Source organism: Chiloscyllium plagiosum, chromosome 18 (assembly GCF_004010195.1).
Source record: "Chiloscyllium plagiosum isolate BGI_BamShark_2017 chromosome 18, ASM401019v2, whole genome shotgun sequence".
Classification (NCBI taxonomy): Eukaryota; Metazoa; Chordata; class Chondrichthyes; order Orectolobiformes; family Hemiscylliidae; genus Chiloscyllium; species Chiloscyllium plagiosum.
Genome location: NC_057727.1, coordinates 59,765,258 through 59,783,835, shown reverse-complemented (window position 1 = coordinate 59,783,835; position 18,578 = coordinate 59,765,258). Strand labels below are relative to the sequence as shown.

Here is an 18,578-nt window from a genome sequence, read left to right as displayed (position 1 = left end):
TGACACAGCTATCGTTCACACGTCTGAGTTACCTTACACTTGCAAGGTAATCTGAGGTGGACTGGACACTTTTCAGGACCAAGTGCAACCACCTTTGGATCTTTCCTGAGTTTGTGAGATATACCGTGAGTAATAACTGTCATCAGGGTAACCATTATGCTGCAGGATAACCTTGATGTGCTCTATTTCAGCATCACGTTTTCATGGTAAACATATGGCCTGGGCTCTACTGAAAAGGTTGCTAAAAAGGCCAATATTATGTGCAAGGAACTCTTGGTATCACAGCATGTATACTGGCTAATAATGTTCTGTTTTTAATAGACAACAATAGAGAATCTCTAGCTAATTTCTCAGTTAGGACATTGAGGAAAGGGAGCTCCTTTGACCATTCCATTTCAAACATGATCCGTTTATCTAACTGAATTGCTTCAATAGATGATCACATTGTAAACAGTACCCATTTAAAACACTCATTATAAACTCAGTTAGACAGATGTAGTTTGGCAATGTAATTACGGATACCACTAAACACATAAATCTCTCTAACCATACTTTGTCTCAGAGCATGGAGTCTGCCTTTGCACACAGTTTTAATTTTGGTCTGCTTTCATCCTATATCAAACGGAAAGAGTTATTTGCTGAATTTGAACTTCTCTACTCCAAGCTATCTCACCACACACTCGCATCCATTGAACATGATGAATCCCTGAAGGTTTGCCTATCTGATCTAGTGTGCGCATACTCTAGAATTCCAAATGACTTGTCCAATTTTCACACACGATGTAAGTGCCTGGCAGAAACACAACAAACAGACTGCAACAGTCATCCTTAACAAGCATGATTACACCAATCAATTACATGCCCTTCTGAATGACAGGTCCGAATTTGTATCCATTGGAATTGTCACGCTGCACGAACACAGACTCAACAGCAACTAAAAGAGTTTTTTTTCTGGACTTTGCTGACTCATTTCTCAGGGCAATGCTCAGAGTTAAAGTCAACCTGTCTGGTTTAACATTTAAATAAATAACATTTAAATTGGGGGCAGCACGGTGGCTCAGTGGTTACCGCTGCTGCCTCTCAGCACCAGGGTCCCAGGTTTGATTCTAGCCTTGGGCGACTGTCTGCGTGGGTGTCCACGTGGGTTTCCTCCGGGTGCTCCGGTTTCCTCCCACAGTCCAAAGATGTGCAGGTTAGGTGAATTGGCCATGCTAAATTGCTCGTAGTGTTAGGTGCATTAGGGGAAAATGGGTCTGGGTGGATTACTCTTCGGAGGGTCGGTGTGGACTTGTTGGGCCGAAGGGCCTGTTTCCACACTGTAGGGAATCTAATCTAATCTAATCTAATCCAAAGCATTGGTCAGTGCATTCTCCATGGCAACAACTCCTTCAATCAGAATCCATTATCAATAAGGAACACTCTTCCTTCATGCTGTACAAATGTTGACTTTCTCCCTAAATTGGTATTCTTGCAAATCGTCCTGAAGAGTCCAAGATGAAAAGCATCAACAGAATGTTATTTACACCAATACAGTTGTGTGTAATTGTTTGCAAAGCCACGGTTGGAAGATGCATCATACAATCAAAAAGCTTTGTTAAAAGAGACACAGAGTAGAAAAGCCAAAAAGCTTCGGTAAATCTCCATAAACATTTCAAATCCTCAGTGACTATCGTTCCCAATCCTGAGCACCTAAAGATTGATTTTTTTGGTTGGGGGTGGGGGGGTTGGAGTGGAGGGGACCAAGAGAAGTTTGGGGTGAGGGTCTGTATAGGCAAGGGTCAGGGATGCAGACAAGGGTTAAGGAGGCAGGAGAGTTGGATGTGAGGGGGAGAGATGGTTAAGATCAGGCATACCACTGCCCCATGATTTCTGTCCCCAGCTGTACCTGTGCTCACTGACAACAGACACTTACCTTGATAACTCTCTGCACTGAGATGACAAAGCCAGCATGTCGCAGTCCAACTGATTGCTCAGGGGTCAGTCGCTTATAACCCTTCTCTGACGCCTGAACACAAAGCAAATGTGGATCAATGTTAGTGGCATACAGAAAACACCACCTAAGAGGAACAGGAATCTCAGCCCATGGACTGCAAGTGATCCAGGCCACCATGTAACATATTACCAGAAAGGATGGTGCTCACGTGGAGAATTGCAGCCTGACCAGGCAGTCTCGTAGCAAATCACCCAGTTACAGCCAAAGCTGATTCCGAGTCACGATCACTTGCTGAACCCGGAGCTTGGGTCAGCACAGCACCAAGAAACAGACCCCACAAGTGCAGTGCCTTACCTCCCGGAAATCAGACTGCTCAATGTAGATGGTGGAAGTGATCGGCACCGTGTGGAATCCCTTATTTTCATCTGCTGGGAAGTTTGGAACAGAGATTTTCAGTGGCTGAGGGAAAGAAAGGACAGTATCATGAGGAGAAGCAGCACAACATTCTCATACAGTTGCTGCCCTGAGGAAGCAATGCACATATACCTACTGCTCCGATCAGTATGGGCACGTGCAGACAGGCACACAGACAGACACTGGGTGTACAGAGTGGTCAAGGCTGGATCCTCAGGGTCTCAGAAAGAAGGGAACAAAGGGCTTGGGAGGTTGACAACTAGGGAAGAGGGTGAGTGGCTGGGTGAATGGCTATGTGGGGAGACATTAATGGGTTGGGCACATGGGGATGGAGGAGTCAGAAGAATTGGCAAGCAAAGCAGCAGTGTTTGAAAAACATCACACAATGTCCACTTACAATGTGGTTCTTGGCACGTAACTATGCTAAAACATGGAGGCAGCGCTACACTGCTACACTACTGATAATACATGCTAACTTGAAAATGCATCACTGGAATGCCCTTGGGTTTCAGAGGAGGGGGTGTGTGGCGTGGAGAAGAAGTGGGTTGGTGGTGTTTGTATTTTAAGAGCAACATGTACTGAGGAACAGGAGCAGACTGCCCAACAACGTAACAGAGATATTACCTGGTCGGATGGGAAGTTTGTAATAATCACTTTCAGTGGCTCAAGAATAGCCATTGCCCGAGGTGCTGTCTCATTTAGAACATCTCGTACACATGACTCCAGCAGATGAGGTTCCATTGTTGTCTGAGCAACTGTTACCCCAACCTGTGGGAGAAAGAGGGAAAATAACCATCAACTGACATACCATAGCAGCTGAGTTTCTCCAGTACCTCCTGCATTTATTCAATAGAAGTGTAAGTCAGTCTGGGTGAAGCTAAGAAGAAACATAAGGTAAAAATAAATTAGTAAGAATTGTCGATAGTTCGCCAAACAATAGCCAAGTCGCCACAGTCTTACCAGACCATAGGGTTGCTCTCTTAATAGAGAGACGACTAGTGTTGACTTAATCTAAGGGCCACCACACTTCTGGCAGGGGGAGGGGGGGGTTGAGAAGGAGAATCCTTCATGGTAACCCCTGCTGGTGTGGGGATTGAACCCACACTATTGGCATCACACTGCTTTGCAACACAACCATTCAGCGAACTGAGCTAAACTGGGGATGGAACTACGTAGGAAATATGAGGTGCATGCAATAAGAGTGCAAAAGTAATCATTCATGATTTTAACTACATATAGACAGGGCAAACCACAGTTACAATAATAGTGTTGGAAGAATTCCTGAAGTTACACAAGATGGATTTTTAACCAAACTGTTAAGGAATCAACTCAGGGGCAAACTTTCCTAGATTAATCCTTTCTCATTGCACAGAGTCAATGAATAATTTTGAAGTGAGAGTCCTTTAGGGAAAAAGTGACTGTAACATGATAAATTTTTTTACTGGAAAAGAAACTGAAGTAATCCAATCCAACCTGGGTTCTAAATCTAGCACAATAGTTAAACAGTTGCAACAGACAAAGGTAGATAGTGGATAGGCAATGACTAATACTTTAGGAATGAATGCATTGCATCAGTTATACATTCGCTTTGGGCTAAAGCACCCACAAGAAAAGTGGCTAACTACATCTAACAAACCAAATTAGGGATAGTATTAGATCAAAAGAGCAATAATATTCCTAGAAAGTTGCGAGAAAAGTAGCAAGCCTGAGGATTGGGAGAAGTTTAGAATTCAGCAAAGGAGGACCCGGAGATTGATTAAGAGGGGAGAAATAGAATGAGATTTAACTTCCAAAGTACATAAAAGCAGAGTGTAACAGCTTCTGCAAGTATGTAAAAAGAAAAAGATTAGTGAAGAGAAATATAGGGTCCTTACAGTCTAAAGCAGGTGAATTGATAATGTAGAACAAGAAAATAGCAAATAAACAACTTCTTTAGTTCTATTTTTATAAAAGGCAACAGAGGTAACTTCCAGGAATGCTAGGGAAGCAAGCGTCTATTAGAGAAGGCAATATTAACAGAAACTAGTATTGTTTTCAAAAAAGAAAAGAGTTGAGTAATTATTGGGATTGAAGGTTGCTAAATGCCCAGGGTCTGATAATCTCCACTGCAGGGTGCGAAGAAGAAATGGTGGATGTACTTATCGTTATCTTCTAAAACTTTTATCTTTATAAACTGGAACAGTTCCAGCAGATTGGTGGATAGAAATGTAACCCCAGTGTTAAAAAAAAAGGAGAGAATGTGAACAGAGGCTGATAAATGAGTTAGCCAAGGGAATCCATTATAAAGGGTGTGATAAAAAGGACATTTAGAAGTGACAAATAGGATCAGACAAAGTCAACAGGATTTATGATGACAAACCCACTGGAGATTTTTCTTCTTAAGGTCATAACCAGGAGAATAAATACAGGCAAACTAGTGGGTGTGGTACATTTGGATCCTTAGAAAGCTTTTGATTAAGTCCCATATTGGTTCCTGCGTAGTACCAAAGCACATGGGATTGTTGGTGATATATTGGCACAGATTGAAATTTGGATGTAGGTTTGCTTGCTGAGCTGGAAGATTGAAACTTGAATAGCAGACAGGAATAAATGGGTCATTTTTAGAGGGGAAGGGAGCAGCTGGGGATCATTACCTGAGCCCCAGCTATTCACAATATATATCAATGATTTAGAGGAGGGATTCACATGTAACATTTCCAAGTTTGCTGATGGCACAAAACTGGGCAGGATTGAGTGTGGAGAGGTGGATATTATGAGCCTTCAAGGAGATTTCAGACAAATTGAATGAGTGAGAAAACACATGGCAGATACAGTACAACGTGGCCAAATGTGAATTGTCCACTTTGGTACGAAAAACACAAACGGCAGAGTATTATTTAAATGCTGATAAATTGTGAAATGTTGATGTACAAAGGGACCTGGGTATCCCTGTACACCAGTCACTGAAAGCAAGAACTCAGAAAGCAGTTAGGAAGATAAATTGCCTTAATTGTAATAGAATTCGAGTACAGATTCAAGAATGTCTTGTTGTAGCTGTACAGGGCCTTAGTGAGATTACACCTGGAGTATTATGTGCAGTTTTGGTCTCTTTACCAAAGAAAAGATATACTTACTTGTCGTCATTAGAGGGAGTGCAGTTAGGCCTCACCAGACTGATTCCTGTGATGGAAAATTTGATGTATGATGGCCAACTGGACCTGCATTCCCTGGGGTTTAGAAAAATGATCCCACTGAAATGTATCATAGGGCTGGACAGACTGGATGCAGAGATGATGCTTCCCCTGTCTGGGGAACCAGAAAAAGGGGTCACAGTCTCAGGACACATGCTAGGCCTGAGATGAGTAGCAGTCTCTTTATTTAGAGAGTGGTGAACCTGCTCTATAACAGAAAGCTGTGGAGGTTAAGTCACTGAATAAATTTAGGAAAGAAAATGTGTGGGACACCATTAAGAAAGAGGATCAATCCTGATCATAGCAAATCGTACAGCGGGCTCAACAGATGAATGGCCTACACCTGCTCCTATTTTCTTCAGGCCAAATCACCTCAATCTGGGGGCTAGAAATCAATTAGAAGAATATCCCAAGGCAAAATGAACAGACCCTACCACTGTTGCTGACAATGGCAATTCCAAATTGTGCCTGACAGCAGTCTGAGCTAGAGTCGAAAAGTGTGGCACTGGAAAAGCACAGCAGATCAAGCAGCATCCATGGGGGAGGACAGTCAACGTTTCGGGCATAAGCCCTTCACCAGGAATGACATTCCTGATGAAGAGCTTATGCCCGAACCACTGACTCACCTGCTCATCGAATACTGCCAGTCTGCTGTGCTTTTTCAGCACCACACTTTGACGTTGACTCTCCAACATCTGCATTCCTCACTTTTCCTCAGCCTGAGTTTCTCGATCATGCAGCCTCCAGTGCATTCAAACAGCAGTGGTAACTCAAGTTGTAAACAGGTAAGCAGGGCAGGTATCTAATAACATCGAACACCTCACCTTCGCACAGAAATTGTTGATTGCCTCTGGAGGGAAGCCTCTCCTACGCAGTGCGGTCAGTGTAAACAATCGGGGATCATCCCAGTCCCTGCAGGAGACAAGAAACAAACAGGAACAGCTGTAAAGGGACAGCAGCACTTCCAGCTTCTCCTTTACTCAATAGTTTTTTGGTTTATTTATCAGATGGGAGTTGCTGACTAGGCCTGAGTTTATTGTCCAGTCCCATATGACAATATGATGGTGAGCCACCTTTTTAAACTGCTTCAGCTCTGTGTGGCGTGGGTACACAAGCAATTGTCATTTGCCACTATGTATTGTTGAAAGAAAAAAAATATTTTGTCAAATTTTTCACACTACACTTAGAGTCATCAAGATACACAGCACAGAAACAAACCCTTCTGTCCAACTCATCCATGCCGACCAGATATCCTAGTGGCACAGTAGCTAGCACTGCTGTCTCACAGCGCCAGGGACCTGGGTTCAATTCTAACCTTGGGCAACTGTCTGTGTGGAGTTTGCACATTCTCCCCGTATTTGAGTGGGTTTCCTCTAAGTGCTCCAATTTCCTCTCACAATCCAAAGATGGGCAGGTTAGGTGAATTGGTCATGCTAAACTGCCCAGTGTTCAAGGTTGTGTAGGTTAGGTGCATTAGTCAGGAGTAAATGTAGGGGAATGGGTCTGGGTGGGTTAGTCTTCAGAGGGTCAACGTGGACTTGTTGGGCCAAATGGCCTGTTTCCACACTGTAAGGATTCTATGATCCTAGGCAGATTTAGTCTCACCTGCCAGCATTTGGCCCATATCCCTCCAAACTCTTCCTATTCATGTACCCATCCAGATGCCTTTTAAATGCTGTAATTATACCAGCCTCCACCACTTCCTCTGGCAGCTCATTCCACTCTCTACGTGAAGAGGTTGCCCCTTCGATCCCAATTATATCTTTCCCCTCTCACCTGAAACCTATGCCATCTATTTTGGACGCCCTCACACTGGAGAAAGTGTGGAGAAAGCCTATTTATCCTATCCATGCCCCTCATGATTTTGTAAACCTCTATAAGGTCACCCCTCATCCTCCAACGCTCCAGGGAAAACAGCTCCAGCCTGTTCAGCCTCTCCTTATAGCTCAAATCCTCCAACCCCGGCAACATCCTTGTAAATCTTTTCTGAACCCTTTCAAGTTTCACAACATCTTTCTGATAGGAAGGAGACCAGAATTGCACGCAATATTCCAACAGTGGCCTAACCAATGTCCTGTTCAGTTGCAACATGACCTCCCAATTCCTGTACTCAATACTCTGACCAATAAAAGCAAGCAAGACAAACACCAGCTTTACAACACAACTAAATCTGAAATTCTTGTGATGGGGAACACAAAGTGAGTGGTGAACATTTAATGGATTTTCTCTTTAATTGAGAATAGCTGGAGGGAGACTATCTGGAGAGAAGCTGCAGATTAGAGTGAGGCCAGAGATTTGAATGAATGGGCACAGAGAGTTGGAATGGGAGTGGAGAAGTAAAGTGGAATTAATGTCCAACCAGAGATTTCTAAGAAGCTAGAACTTGGAACGAGACAGAAGATTCTAAAGGTGTGGTTAGTACTGCAGCCTCACAGCGCCAGCGCCCCAGGTTCAATTCCAGCCTTGGGTGACTATGTGGAGTTTGCACATTGTCCCAGTGTCTGTGTGGGTTTCTTCTGGGTGCTCTGGTTTCCTCCCACAGTACAAAGATGTGCAGGTCAGGTGAATTGGCCATGCTAAATTGCCCGTAGTGTTAGGTGTATCAATCAGAGGGAAATGGGACCGGGTGGGTTACTCTTCGGAGGGTCGGTGTGGACTTGTTGGACTGAAGGGCCTGTTTCTACACTGTAGGGAATCTAAACCTAATCAAATGAGTGTCAGAAATGGATTTTTTTTTAAAATCAGGAACTGACAGCTCGAGTTAATTTTGCAATACAATGACAGAATCCCTAAAGTGTGGAAGCTTTATATTCGGTTCATCGAGTCCACACCGACCCTCTGAAGAGCAACCCACCCAGACCCACCCCCACAGCCTATCCCTGTAACGCTGTGGCTGACTCACTTAGGCTGCACATCCTGAGACAGTACGGTAATTAACATGGCCAAACTGTGGGAGGGAACCAGAGCACTGGGGCAAGTCTACTCAGTCACGGGTAGAATGTGAAAACTCCACACAAAGTTGCCAGAGGCTGGAATCAAACTTGGGTCTCTAGTGCTGTGAGCCACCGTGCCACTCAAAAAGAGAGGATGGTCAGGAGAGACAGCGCATGCGAGACAGAGTGAGAGAGGCGCGCTCTCTCTCTCTGTGCGAGAGAGTGAGTATAAAACAATAGGAGTTGAGATCGCAGAGAGCTGGGAGCTGAAAATTTCTGCTGCTTCATTGAATGAAAATTAATCGGAGCCAAGAGCCAGGACAAAGATTTAACAAGAGCTGGTGTTAAGAGTCAAAGCATAAGTTTGTTTGCAAAGAAAATGGAATAGTGACATTTTGTAATCTGTCCTGATCTTTTTAAACTAAAAGTGAACTATCAACACATCATGCACTCACGTCTATCTGTTCCTGTAGCTCGCCAATATTATCTTCCATATTTTGCACATTTAAAGCAGATTAACACACCTTATTTATACATTTAAAATATTACCTCACTCTGAACACTAAAAATTTTCTTGTTCTAATGCCATGTGACTTTTTTTGCACCAAATACAATACCCTGTATACTTCTTGTCATGCTGCCAATTTAGTTCAAATTATTTCCAATAATACTAGCAAACTGTGAGGGCATTGTTCTTGGTTCTATAAAGCTGCTACACATCCCCATCGCAAGAACATCAGAACCTCCCCAGAACTATAAGTCCCAGCAATATGCATCCTCCGTCCAGAACCTGTCCTCTAGCAACACACTGTCTTTCCAGAAATAATACACCGATCCTGTTCAATCAAAGCAAAATACTGTAGATGCTGCAAGTATGAAACAGACACAGAAAATAGTGCAGAAACTCAGCAGGTCTTGCAGCATCTGTGGAGGGAGGAACATTTTTCATTGAATCTGTTGTAAAGTAGTTGAAACTTGAAATCCCACATATTTACAAAGGAAATATTTACCAGAGGGGTGGGGGCGTGGTGGTGGTGCGTGTGTACACTTATGGAGAGAGACAGACAGTGATAGGGAGGAGAGAGCAAGACTGCGAGCGAGTCAAAAACAAAAACACAAAGCAGAGGTGTGTATGTGATTCCCGCTCAGGCACATGGATTACACTGCTCACTAGTCATCTGATGAAGGAGCAGCGCTCCAAAAGCTAGTGCTTCCAAATAAACTTGTTGGACTATAACCTGGAGTTGTGTGATTTCTAACTTTGCTCGCCCATTGTGTAAGTGAGAGACTGGACGCGGGGGTGGCTGAACTCCGGACGCGGGGGTGGCTGAGCTCCGGACGTGGGGGTGGCTGAGCTCTGCTTCTGTAAATACAACCTTCTTTCATTGCTGCCCCTCAGGCAGTTCAGGGGACACTCAGTCCAGTCCATCAGACAGTGCAGGAGTCCGTCTGTTATTCTTTAACCATCTCTCGGACTCGCGGACTCTATTTTGTCATTGTAGGAGTCACCTTATGGGACTTGGATGACCTCTTGAAGAACCTTGATGTCCAACACTAATTTCAACATCATTTGTTCAGACTCCATTGAGGAGAAAGCGAGCCACTTGAATGTCGAAGCCTCGCTCAAGACCAGTACTCTGGAGGAACTGGTACGGGGGGGGCGGGGGGCGGGGGGCAGCTCTGCTAAATATCTGAGGGACAGCAAGTCATTAAGCACTAAGCCCAAGTCACCCTGAACTACCGAGCAACAACCTACTTTAAGTAGCTGACCATGAATCCTAGCAGGTAGGATTAATGAAAACTCTTAAGTTATTCTACACTTGAAAGGAACAGGAGGATGGCCAGAGGGAGGGTCAGGCCGATCAGGGATCTCATGCAGGAATGACCAGCCAATTTTCCTGCTCCTCCGATGCTGCCCGACCTGCTATGCCTTCCCAGCATCACTAATCTTGACTCAGATCAGGGATAGTGGAGGGAACGTGTGCCTGGAGTTGGAGGTGGTAGCGGAGGTCATTAATGAATACTTTGCATCAGTATTCACTGAGAAGGAGCTTGATGTTTGGGAGGACAGTGCAGAACAGGCCGATGTCTAGAACAGGCCGATGTCTAGAACAGGCCGATGTCTAGAGAACAGGCCGATGTCTAGAACAGGCCGATGTCTAGAACAGGCCGATGTCTAGAACAGGCCGATGTTGAGGTGGAGGATTTGCTGCAAATTTTGAAAAAACATAAGGTGGGATAAGTCCCCTCAGCCAGATGGAATATACCCAAGGTTCCTACAGGAAGCGAGGGAAGAGATTGCTGCACCTTTGGTGATGATCTTTGCATCTTCACTATCCACTGGGGTAGTGCCAGATGATTGGAGGGTGGCAAATGTTATTCCCTTGTTCAAGAAAGGGAATAGGGATAACCTGGGAACTACACACCGATCAGTCTTACGCCTGTGGTGGGCAAATTATTGGACAGGATTTTGAGAGACACGATTTATGATTACTTGGAAAAACATTGCTTGATTAGAGATAGTTAGCATAGTTTTGTGAGGGGCAGGTCATGCCTCACAAACCTTATTGAATTCTTTGAGGATGTGACAAAACACATTGATGAAGGTAGAGCAGTGGATGTGGTGGACATGGATTTTAGCAAGGCATTTGATAAGGTTCCCCATGATGGGCTCATTCAAAAAGTGAGGAGGCATGGGATACAGAGAAATCTGGCTGTCTGGGTACAGAATTGGGCAGAAGTGGGTACTGCAGATGCTGGAGATTAGACTCGAGATTAGTGTGGCCCTCGAAAAACCCTGGATTCCTGAAGAAGGGCTTATGCCCGAAACGTCGATTCTCCTGTTCCCTGGATGCTGCCTGACCTGCTTCGCTTTTCCAGCAACACATTTTCAGCTCTGATCTCCAGCATCTGCAGACCTCACTTTCTCCTGGAAAAGCACAGCAAGTCAGGCAGCATCAGAGGAGCATGAAAATCGATGTTTCGAGCAAAAGCCCTTCATCCCTGCTGTGTTTTTTCAGCACCACTAATCTGTATACAGAATTGGCTAGAAGACAGAGGTGGTGGCAGATGGAAAGTATTAACCCCGGAGCTTGGTGACCAGTGGTGTTCCGCAGGAATCAATTCTGGGCCCTCTGCTCTTTGTGCCTTTTATCAATTACTTGGATGAGGAAGTGAAAGGGTGGGTTAGTAAGTTTGCTGCTGACACAAAGGTTGGTGGATAGTGTGGAGGGCTGATGTAGGTTGCAACAGGACATTGAAAGGATGCAGAACTGGGCTGAGAAGTAGCAGATGGAGTTCAACCTGGAAAAGTGTGAAGTGATTCACTTTGCAAGGTCAAATTTGAATGCAGATTACAGGGTTAAAGGCAAGATTCTTGGCTGTGTGGAGGAACAGAGGGATCTTGGGGTCCATGTCGTTAGATCCCTCAAAATTGCCAACCAAGTTGATAGGGTTAAGGGAATGGTGTGTTGGCTTTCATTAGCAAGGGGATTGAGTCTAAGAGCTGCAAGGTTTTGCTACAGCTCTATAAAACCCTGGTTAGACCATACTTGGAATATTGTGTTCAGTTCTAGTGACCTCATTATAGGAAAGATGCGGAAGCTTTCGAGAGGGTGCAGAGGAGATTTACCAGGATGCTGCCTGCATTGGAGAGCATGTCTTATCAAGAAAGGTTGAGGGAGCTAGGGCTTTTCTCATTGGAGCGAAGGAGGATAAGAGGTGATTTGATAGGGGTATACAAGATGATGACAGGCATAGATAAGAGTGGATAGCTAGAGACATTTTCCCCATGACGGAAATGGCTATCACAAAGGGACCTAATTTTAAGGTGATTAGAAAAAGGGGCGATGTCAGAGGTAGGTTCTTTACACAGAGAGTGGTGGGTGTGTGGAATGCACTGTCAGAAGTGGTAGTAGAGTCAGATATGGGTGTAGCTTTGCTCGCTGAGCTGTAGGTTTGATATCCAGACGTTTCATTACCTGGTTAGGTAACATCATCAGTGGCGACCTCCAAGTGAAGCGAAGCTGTTGTCTCCTGCTTTCTATTGATACGTTTGTCCTGGATGGAGTTCCTGGAGTTTGTGGTGATGTCATTTCCTGTTTGTTTTCTGAGGGGTTGATAGATGGTATCTAGATCTATATGTTTGTTTATGGCGTTGTGGTTGGAGTGCCAGGCCTCTAGGAATTCTCTGGCATGTCTTTGCTTAGCCTGTCCCAGGATAGATGTGTTGTCCCAGTCGAATTGGTGGTTTTTTTCATCCGTGTGTAGGGCTACGAGGGAGAGAGGGTTGTGTCTTTTTGTGGCTAGCTGGTGTTCGTGTATCCTGGTGGCTAACTTTCTTCCTGTTTGTCCTACGTAGTGTTTGTGGCAGTCCTTGCATGGAATTTTGTAGATGACACTGGTTTTGTCCATGGGTTGGACTGGGTCTTTTAAGTTTGTTAGTTTTTGTTTGAGAGTGTTAGTGGGTTTGTGTGCTACTAGGATTCCGAGGGGTCTTAGTAGTCTGGCTGTCATTTCTGAAACTTCTTTGATGTATGGTAAGGTGGTTAGGGTTTCTGGCTGTGTTTGGTCTGCCACTCCAACCACAACACCATAAACAAACACATAGATCTAGATACCATCTATCAATCCCTCAGATAACCAACAGGAAATGACATCACCACAAACCCCATCCAGGACAAACATATAAATAGAAAGCAGGAGACAACTGCTTCGCTTCACTTGGAAGTCGCCACTGATGATGTTACCGAGCCAGGTAATGAAATGTCTGGATATCAAACCTACAGCTCAGCGAACAAAGCTACACCCTGAACCTCAAACTGAGCTACAAACCTTCACAAACCTTGCAAAAAAAAAAGTCAGATACATTAGGAACATTTAAGCGACTCTTGGATAGGCACATGGAAGATATACAATGAAGGAAATGTAGGGGAGTTTGATCTTAGAGTAGGATGAAAGGTCGGCACAACATTGTGGGCTGAAGAACTTGCACTGTGCTTTACTGTTCTGAGAGTCAGTTGGGGCCGAAGAATATTGCCTATCCTTCTGTCTTCGGTCAATGCTCAGTGACTCATGTCATCACTGCTGTGTTATATGGTGCTCAGAATTTGCAGATGCCTGTGTTGGACTGGGGAGGACAAAGTTAAAAATCACACAATGCCAGGTTTTAGTCCAATAGGTTTAATTGGAAGCACTAGCAGCTACCTGATGAAGAAGCAGCGCTCCGAAAGCTAGGGTTTCCGATTAAACCTGTTGGACTATAACCTGGTGTTGTGAGATTTTTAACTATATGGTGCTCAGGCATTCTTTGTGTTTGACCAAGAATTTCCCTCCAATGACAACAAGCAGGAGATAGAAGGCAACCTGCGGGTGACGATTAAAGAGACCCCATTCCCAAGTATCGAGGGAAAGGGTTCCTTGCAACTCTCAGATGATGAAAAGAAAATTGGCAAGAATTTCAACTGCACATTTCATGAGATTTCTTGCTCAGCAGGAACCCAGTGAGCTACCAGATGCCCTGAACATTTATTCGACACTCCAAATGACTGGGCGATGATGTACCCCTCAGTGTGTGGTTGTGTCCTCTGAACAGGCTGGATTCAAAAGCTACCCAGATTATGTGTGAGATTAGTATTGGACTGGTCAATTGGTGCCAGCTACTCTTAGACCAGCTTCATGTCAGAGATGAGATGTAATGATCTTATGAAAACTGTAGCTGCCAGAAAATCCCCCCAAATTAAAAGTTATAATCCATATGCTCAAGAGCGTGTGTCCAGAATACCAAACCATCTATAGGAAAGATCTGGGGAAAGTGCTGACACCTATCTGGGAAACAGGAGAAGAGGAAAGTCTTCTAGTTGATATCTTGCAACAGAGAGAATGATCACCATTCAGCAACAAGTCACTGACAGCTTGGATGAAGAAGAGGGAGATGATGATACAAAGTGTGGTTATTGTGACCATGAGCCAACTGAACAAGTACTTGATGGATCAAGTGATTGAACATGTTGTCTGCTTCACCTTCACTTCATTGTGGGAAGAAGACAGCTATTTACAGGAACTATCCAACTACTTCAAGACCACTCAATCTTCAACAGAATCTGGCTATACATCACAAATTAAAACAAGTCAACTAAGTGAAGATTGGTTCTCTATAGGATCAGTCTCTTAGCAAATGAGGAAACAGGAGAAGATTTTTCTGCAATTCACCCAGTCTAACACATATTTTGTGAAAACAACAGACTAACAGCTGCTGCAAATTTGCAACTGCTTCAGTAGATGACAAAAGTATTACAAGACAAAGTCAGAATTACTGGAGTGAAGGGAAAACAATATGCAGAATACTTTCCTGATAAATGCAATGCAAAACACATCAATAAAATGCATCTTTTTCCAACAGTATTCAAGGATTCTCAGTACTATCAGAGTGGTATGTAAAGACGTCAGGAGGAAGTAGTCTTGGCAAATCCTAAACTGAACATTGGTAAATATTTATTGTTGATTAAATATCACTTGATAGAATCAGAAGATGGTTGGATTTCAGACACTAACCCAAGGAACTCCTGCAGTGATGTCTTGGGATTTAAACTGATGTCACATTAATCCGTGGGTCTGGATTTGTCTTGTAATCTTACCACAGTACTCGTCTCATCACAACTTTCACTGTGATCATATTAACACTATGTTACCATATCTTTATCTGCGACTTAAATCTACAGTGACTAAAGTGGTATTATCACTAATGCGAGGTGCTGCATTTTGGGAAAGCAAATCTTAGCAGGACCTATACACTTTAATGGCAAGGTCCTAGGGAGTGTTGCTGAACAAAGAGACCTTGGAGTGAAGGTTCATAGCTCCTTGAAAGTCGAGTCGCAGGTAGATAGGATAGTGAAGGCGGCATTTGGTACGCTTTCCTTTATTGGTCAGAGTATTGAGTACAGGAGTTGGGAGGTCATGCTGCGACTGTACAGGACATTGGTTAGGCCACTGTTGGAATATTGTGTGAAATTCTGATCTCCTTCCTATTGGAAAGATGTTGTGAAACTTGAAAAGGTTCAGAAAAGATTTACAAGGACGTTGCTAGGGTTGGAGGATTTGAGCTATAGGGAGAAGCTGAACAGGCTGGGGCTGTTTTACCTGGAGCGTTGGAGGCTGAGGGGTGACCTTATAGAGGTTTACAAAATTATGAGTGGCATGGATAGGGTAAACAGGCAAAGTCTTTCCCCTGGGGTCAGGGAGTCCAGAAATAGAGGGCATAGGTGTAGGGTGAGAGGGGAAAGATATAAAAGACACCAAAGGGGCAACACTTTCACACAGAGGGTGGTACGTGTATGGAATGAGCTGCCACAGGAAGTGGTGGAGGTTGGTACAATTGCAACATTTAAGAGGCATTTGGATGGGTATATGAATAGGAAGGGTTTGGAGGGATATGGGCTGGGTGCTGGCAGGTGGGACAAGATCGGCTTGGGGTATCTAGTCTGCATGGACAGGTTGGACCGAAGGGTCTGTTTCCATGCTGTACATCTCTGACTCTAATTAATCTAGAGATCTTATTTTTTGGGAAAAAAAAGGAAAAGTCTGATTGACTAATGTCCCTGAAGGAAGGAACTCTGCTGTACTTACCCGGTTTGACCTACATAAGCCTCCACACCCACAGCAATGTGGTTGATTCTTAACTGCTCTCTGGGCAATTAGGGACCGGCGATAAATGCTGGCCCAAACAACAATGCGCACATGAATGGGAAAAAGCACCACTCCCTGCAATTCGAATTGCAGCCAGTGCCCAGTACAATGTTTCGGTGTTACATTCTCAACCACAAATCGAATAGGATAAATACAATCTGTTACCTTACGATACCAGTCTCTACCAGCTTGATAATCTTTCTTTTTGATACGACTGTATAGTGCAGATTCAACCGTCCGTATTCCCACTGTACAGGACAGTACAGGTCCAGAGCATTACACAGCCAGTAGTAGGAAGACCGTCTGCAGAGAACACATTGGGTAAAGTCAGCACCTCAAACACAGTCTCCCACACAATTTCCCTTCCCTATTAGGATATCAGTTCACTGTACAAGGGACCAGTTCCTTCAGAACTGAGAAGGCATCAAACCAATGCTATCCTGATCAGACAATTTTGAATACAACAGCAAATGTTACTTTAAAAAGTCCTTTCTGAACAATTTTAAAAGCCTGGCCCTTGCCGCACAACTCTTCCTTGATTGCGAGGAATGAGATGTTGTCTGATTAATTGCTCCTATCTAAAAACTGTGGACATTCATTGCAGTGGATTAAACAGTACAATGACTTTGAATCCAAGCTGTATGACAACATTAACATGGGATGTGAGTATTGCTGACTGGGCAGCATTTATTGCCTGTCCCTAGTTGCCCTCGAGAAGGTGGTGGTGAGCTGCTTTCTGGAGTCCACGTGCTGTGGATTGATCCACAATGCCATAACGAAGGGAATTCCAGGATTTTTTGACCCAGTGACAGTGACACTATTTCCATGCCAGAATGGTGAGTGGCTTGGAGGGAAACTTGCAGGGGTTGTGTTCCCACATATCTACTGTCCTTGTGTTCAACATTAAAGTGCTGTCTGAAGATCTTTGGTGAATTTCTGCAGTGCATACTGTAGATGGTAGACAGTGCTGTTACGGAGGGTGGGTGGAGGAAGGAATGGATGCTTATGGAGGTGGTGCCAATCAAGTGGGTTGCTTTACCCTGGATGGTGTCAGGCTACTTGACTGCTCTTGGAGCTGCACCCATCAGCCAAGTGAAGAATACTCCATCACACCCTGACTTGTGCCTTGTAGATGGTGGACAAGCTCTGGAAAGTCAGGAAATGAGTCAGTTGCCAGTTTTCCTATCCTCTAAACAGATTTTGTAGCCACAGTATTCATATGGCTAGTCCAGTTGGGTTTCTGGTCAATGGTAACCTCAGGGTGTTGACAGTGGGGGATTCAGTGATGGTAAGACCGTTGAATGTCAAGGGGCAGTGGTGAGATCATCTGTCATTGGAGATGATCGTTGCCTGGCATTTGTGTAGCACAAAAGTTATTTGACATTTGTTCAAATGCAACAAGACTTGGAGAACATCTAAGCCTGGGCTGACATGAATAGATTCAGTGGATGTAGGTTTGCTTGTTGAGCTGGAAGGTTCATTTCCAGACATTTTGTCACCCTACTAGGTAACATCTTCACTGGGCCTATGGGCAAAGCACTGCTGATGATTCCTACTTTCTATTTATTTTTAGGTTATTTAGGTCGGTGATGTCATTTCCGGTTTTTTTTCTCAGGGGGTGGTAGATGGGAGTCTAATTTGATGTGTTTGTTGATAGAGTTCCAGTTGGAATGCCAAGCTTCTAGGAATTCTTGTGTGGGTCTCTGTTTGGCTTGTCCTAGGATGGATGTGTTGTCCCAGTCGAAGTGGTGTCCTTCCTCATCCGTATGTGAGGATACTAGTGAGAGAGGGTCATGTCATTTTGTGGCTAGTTGGTGTTTATGTATCCTGGTGGCTAGTTTTCTGCCTGTTTGTCCAATGTATTGTTTGTTACAGTTCTTGCACAGTATTTTGTAAATGACATTAGTTTTGCTAATTGTCTGTATAGGGTCTTTCAAGTTCATTAGCTATTGTTTTAGTGTGTTGGTGGGCTGCCATGATGCCAAGGGGTCTGAGTAGTCTGACAGTCATTTGAGATGTTTTTGATGTAGGGGAGAGTGGCGAAGGTTCCTGGATGGGTTTTGTCTGCTTGTTTGGGTTTGTGGCTGAGATATCGGCGGACTGTGTCACTGGGTACCTATTCTTTTTGAATACATGGTATAGGTGATTTTCCTCTGTGCTGCAATGTGTGGTGGCTCGTTGAAATAATGTTCCGATGCAGCTTCTTTTCTGGATGTTGAGATGATTGCTTCTGTATTTCAATATTTGGTCCATGTGTGTTGTTTTCCTGTAGACGCTGGTTTGAAGTTCCCCATTGGCTGTTCGCTCTACTGTGACATCTAGGAATGGCAGTTTGTTGTTGTTTTCCTCCTCTTTGGTGAACTTTATGCCAGTAAGGATATTATTGATGGTCTTGAACGTTTCCTCTAATTTGTTTCATTTAGTGATGACAAAGGTGTCATCCAC

The 18,578-nt window shown here is 44.1% G+C and overlaps 1 protein-coding gene across 1 annotated transcript in view; it reads right to left on the bottom strand.

The window, feature by feature from the left end:
* qars1 (glutaminyl-tRNA synthetase 1) overlaps positions 1-18,578 on the bottom strand; it is a 75,551-nt gene that overhangs the window by 8,410 nt on the left and 48,563 nt on the right. The window contains exons 16-20 of the mRNA XM_043708648.1: positions 16,299-16,436; positions 6,342-6,429; positions 2,972-3,115; positions 2,288-2,392; positions 1,913-2,005 (exon numbers count right to left, since the gene is read on the bottom strand). Coding sequence (XP_043564583.1) covers positions 1,913-2,005; positions 2,288-2,392; positions 2,972-3,115; positions 6,342-6,429; positions 16,299-16,436 — 568 coding nt within the window. The remainder of the gene's footprint in view (positions 1-1,912; positions 2,006-2,287; positions 2,393-2,971; positions 3,116-6,341; positions 6,430-16,298; positions 16,437-18,578) is intronic.